Genomic DNA, 4652 nt, shown 5'->3' with positions numbered 1-4652 from the left:
CGACTTCTGTAACATTTTGAATAAAATATTATCAGTAAAAACCTCAAATCATGTCCTTTCTAATAATCATTAGAACTCTAGAAGAACTACATGTACCTGTTGTCACATTCATTGACCTTAAGCACATAACCATCATAAGCTCTCTGTGACCCTGTACTACACTGAACAGGTACAACGCTGTTCTGCTGCAGCAGCAAAAAGAGAAGTCGCGATTATCCATATGTGGTGTAAATGTCATGACAACCCGTCCACAAGTTTTTGAGTAATGTTGTCCTCAGACAGAACGACAGCCCGACAGACAGAWGGACAGACATACATAYGCGACCGAAAACATTACCTCCTTGGCGGAGGTGATAACAGGCCAAAAATCCCACAAAAAACAAAAGAAGGAACACAAAAACAGACCGAGGATCACACTTGAGAGTAACTATTATCAACTGCCTGAGATCTAATACGATGTCAGATGTAGGTGCACATTTGGAAATCTGTGTTTTGTAGGGGTAGGATTTTACCAAGAGAAAATAATTTACAACAAAATAGCAAAACAAACAGAGACACTGATTCACAGTTTATGAAACAGGGAACAAAATATATCAGAAGTGAGTTTAAGTACATTTAAGAAAAAAGTCTGGCTAGTACATTTAAACCTGCTGCTGTCCTTGGGTCAAAATAACCTGAGGCCTCGGGGTTCTTTTAAACTCATGAGCAGCACAAAGTTTAAAATCAAAACGCCTGGTGCAAACACACTGCAGCACTCACCAGCATGTCTTTCACTTTTGTCCTTGTCCTCGTCTCTGTCTTCACCCTGCCGCTCCGCACGTCCTCTCTGGTCACYGTCTCCTCCTTCCTCTCTCTCTTCTTCGCTGTCGTCTTCAGAGTCGCTGTTGTCGTCCAGGTCATCCTGATCCCTGTCGCTCTCACTGCCGCTRTCGTCTCTGCCCAAATTCATGGCAACTTCCCTGTCCAGTCCAGGAATAGCAGGCTCTGGTCAGGAAAAAACAATCATTTTAAGAGAAGGCAATAAGAAGGTAGAAACGTAAGATGTTAATATATTGGGCTCWTTAATATAAGTTGAAATCTGTCTGCAGTTACCTGCTTCAGAGCCATAAGGTTGTCGTGAAGGAATGCCATACAGCGCCAGGATCTGTGGAGGTGGGGGACCTGGTGGGGGTCCTGGAGGCTTCTTCCCCGGGGGTAAACGTGGGACAGCTGATCCTGTTCCTAACCCCGGTCCAGAAGATGATGAAAGAGGTCCTTTACTAAAATATAAATAAAAACAACATTAGCCTTCTAATAGCCTCGAAACAAATTTAGGAGCAAAAATCTTGAACAAATTAAATCTACCCAAAAGAGGAAGTCTTCTTTAGTATAGAAGGAGGCTGAGCCCCTGGTAACGGGATGTCCTGGATGTGGATGTTGGAGGGGGCGTGAGGCATGTCGGGTAATGGGATGCTATCAACCTCCACTGACTCTGCATTCTGAAGTACATAATTTACCAAATTAGACTTAACAGAAGGATAATAAATAAGAACTAAGAAATAAAAAAGAACTAAATAATGTAAATAAACTAGAAAAATAAAAACAAGTCAAGTCAAAAATACTAAAAAAAAAAAAAAAATGAACGCACTGATTTGAAAATTTCAGCCAATATCGATATCCAATATTCTTATTGGTGTTATGGCCGATAACCAATACTTACCAATATTACACAAACATAGGGCTGCATATCAGGAAAACCTGCGATGTGCAATAACAGTGCCTAATATTATGATGACACGACTTTTTTTGTAAACTAAAGATTAGTTTTGATTGAATTTATTTATTTGATAAAACGGGGCAGATATAATAAGATTTGTTCTTCTTCTGCTACCTTTCATTTAATTTAGGATTGGTGTGTGTGCATATAGCTATATTGTTGTTTTTAAAGAAATTAATAAACTAACTAACTTGCAATAAATAAATAAAAAATACTTAAGTATGCCGTGTTGAGGTCTTTCTACTCTGGGTTCAGAGCAAAAAAACAACTACTACATCATTTCCATTACAACATGACAGAGTGATTATGATTTGATGTGGTTTCTCTGGTCCACTTTATCAGACTGATGCTGACACATAAATGTAAACATAAAAGCCAACTATTCATTACAACTTATACAGTTGTTTGCGATWTGCCTATTGCACAGGCTGTTATCGCAATGACGATAAATTTGCGATATATTGTGCAGCCCTACACAAACACACAAATTATTTATATATACATATACGCACAAATACACTTCTCCTTTTTTACCATAAAAAATGCCCTGTTTTACTTATCGGACCGATATTCTAAAAATGACCAATATCAGCCAGTGTTTATGTTAACGCTGATATATTGTGTATCCCAAAAAAAAAAAATTATTCACATTTCACTATATGAATTTTTAAAAAATGTGTAAGTAAGACAAAACTGGTTAAATCGTACTCTGTTATCACTCATTCTAATGATAACATCAATCAATACACAACTTAAAAATAGTTCAATACAACCTTGCACATGCATTCAATCACAGCACAAAAACCATACCTTCACTGAATCAAAATAAAGTGCCAGCTGCCCTCGTTTGCTTTCGTATTCGAGCTCCAATTTGCGCAGCTCCTTGTACATGTCAGGATTCTCCCTCTCGTACAGTCGGATAATGCGTTCAAACGTTTCACGCAACTTCTTCCTCTTGTCCCTCAACACCTTCTCATTCAGCAAAGGCTGCTGAACTGGGTTGAACTCTGTTGAAATGGTAACGTATTAACAAACTTATCATCTCTAATATATTACACTTGTAAAACCAATGTAAGATGCAGAGTTTCCAGGCCCTCACCCATCTCATCCAGCTTCTCCATGTCTCTGATGATCTGCCTGGGATCCTTCATCTTCAGCACAGCGGCTCTCACCATCATCCTCTGCTTCTTGTTCTGGTAAAAGTAAACAAATGAAGCACAATGTCAGAAACACAATAGTAAAAACTTTTACATCTAACAGAATATTGTTGTTTTGAGTCTAAACATACCTTTTTAAGCTCCCTTTTCCTGGCCTCTTTTCCTGTGAGGTGAATGGATAAACAAAAACACGGTTATGGTTCTTACATTTCACAACAATAAAGTGATAGTTCTTCAGGAAATATCAAACAGGTCAGTGCCAACTTAAGCTCAACATCTAAAGGCTGGTACTTACTGGCCTGATCAGTGGGGTTCATAAACTTCCCACTCTTGGTGGAGGAAGTTGAACGTCGCCCCATTCTTGCGGTCTTTCTCCTTCACTCCCTGCCAAGAACAATAAAATCTCAGTAATTATAGTTTAAATGACATGAGTTAAAACAGTTCATGTGTTAATAAATCCTAATCTCATTTAAAGTTTAATTCATTAAGATTGTTATTATTTCAGTAATTTCATGTAAGTTGGGCCAAATAAATATATCTGGTCTTTGACGTCTCATTTAGATGTATAACTAACAGCGTTCTAAAAACAACGCCAAATTAATATTATTGTTCTTCTATCTGCCTAATTTGTAATTAAAGCAAATCAAAATGTGATACCAGAATACACGTTTTAACGAATGCTAACAAACGTAGCCATTGAGCTAACATTATAGACTTTGGTAAACGCAAGACTCTCAAACCAGGAAAACTAAGTCTAACATGACTCATGCTGTCCTGCTCTGAGTATGATCACTTTTCATAATAGCATAACCTCCTGCACATAATATCTATTTTATTATAGTTTCGGGATTGTATGTTAGCTCAACGTTAGCATGCATTTGACTGTGTTGTAGCTAGGCCCGCGTTAGCATCAATATAGTAACGTGGAGTTTAACCTTCTATTTAGTAAATACCTGCAAATGAAAACAACCTTTTTACAATCCCGTGAATGCACAAAGAAAAAGAAAAAAATAGTCCTGAACAGAAAACCCTACGCCTCCTGGACTAAATTCAAACAACAAAAAATTCATTAGCCGTCTGCAATGGACTACCGTTTARCACCGCCCACCGGAAGTGGCGCGCAATGGTTTGTGGGATTGTTGGGGGKCAAGCAAAAGAAAATTTAGATGGGACAGGCTATAAAAGTTAAAAGTTCGGATTGTTGCGCATTTTAGTTTGTTTAATTTGGCTGGTGAGGTACCAAMTTGTAATCAGACAAAGGACAAACTCGTGCAGAACTTTTACCTGCTCAAATCTTGGAATTAGTGCCTAAAATAGCAACCTGGAGATGCAAAATAGAGGCAAATATGCTGTGCAATATTTACACTCTTAATATAATGTGGTAATTACTATATATTATATATAGTATGGCACTATAWTAAATATATTACCAGAGAAAATCCCAGTATATAGTGATGATATTAACAGCATTATGACAAGTGGGGCTGGGTGATAAACATTAAATCTAAATTTAATCTTGAGGCAGTCTGACCTGTCATTTGTTAAATTCTGAGTATAAAACGTCCTTTTAGCCAMACGTCAAATTTGGCTTAAATATTAAKTCAAAATACGTATTTTTGTTTTAACAGTAGTAAATGCATTTATTATTGTGATATGTACTTTCTGTATCGTGTTATATGACCCAAAAGAAAAGAGCTCGTCTGTAGATTCATATTCAGATTTTCTGTAGTAAAAAAATG

General features: G+C 37.3%; 1 protein-coding gene across 1 annotated transcript in view; it reads right to left on the bottom strand.

The window, feature by feature from the left end:
- Nucleotides 1-4037, bottom strand: part of wbp11 (WW domain binding protein 11) — a 13595-nt gene extending 9558 nt beyond the window's left edge. The window contains exons 1-8 of the mRNA XM_014012948.1: nucleotides 3867-4037; nucleotides 3209-3297; nucleotides 3045-3076; nucleotides 2856-2949; nucleotides 2567-2763; nucleotides 1345-1478; nucleotides 1093-1259; nucleotides 760-984 (exon numbers count right to left, since the gene is read on the bottom strand). Coding sequence (XP_013868402.1) covers nucleotides 760-984; nucleotides 1093-1259; nucleotides 1345-1478; nucleotides 2567-2763; nucleotides 2856-2949; nucleotides 3045-3076; nucleotides 3209-3272 — 913 coding nt within the window. The 5' untranslated portion in view covers nucleotides 3273-3297; nucleotides 3867-4037. The remainder of the gene's footprint in view (nucleotides 1-759; nucleotides 985-1092; nucleotides 1260-1344; nucleotides 1479-2566; nucleotides 2764-2855; nucleotides 2950-3044; nucleotides 3077-3208; nucleotides 3298-3866) is intronic.
- Between the last annotated feature and the right edge of the window lie 615 nt (nucleotides 4038-4652).

The sequence above is a fragment of the Austrofundulus limnaeus genome, unplaced genomic scaffold (genome assembly GCF_001266775.1).
Source record: "Austrofundulus limnaeus strain Quisiro unplaced genomic scaffold, Austrofundulus_limnaeus-1.0 Scaffold96, whole genome shotgun sequence".
Taxonomy (NCBI): domain Eukaryota; kingdom Metazoa; phylum Chordata; class Actinopteri; order Cyprinodontiformes; family Rivulidae; genus Austrofundulus; species Austrofundulus limnaeus.
The sequence above is the reverse complement of the archived record's forward strand: the minus strand, read 5'-3'. Positions and strand labels throughout refer to the sequence as shown.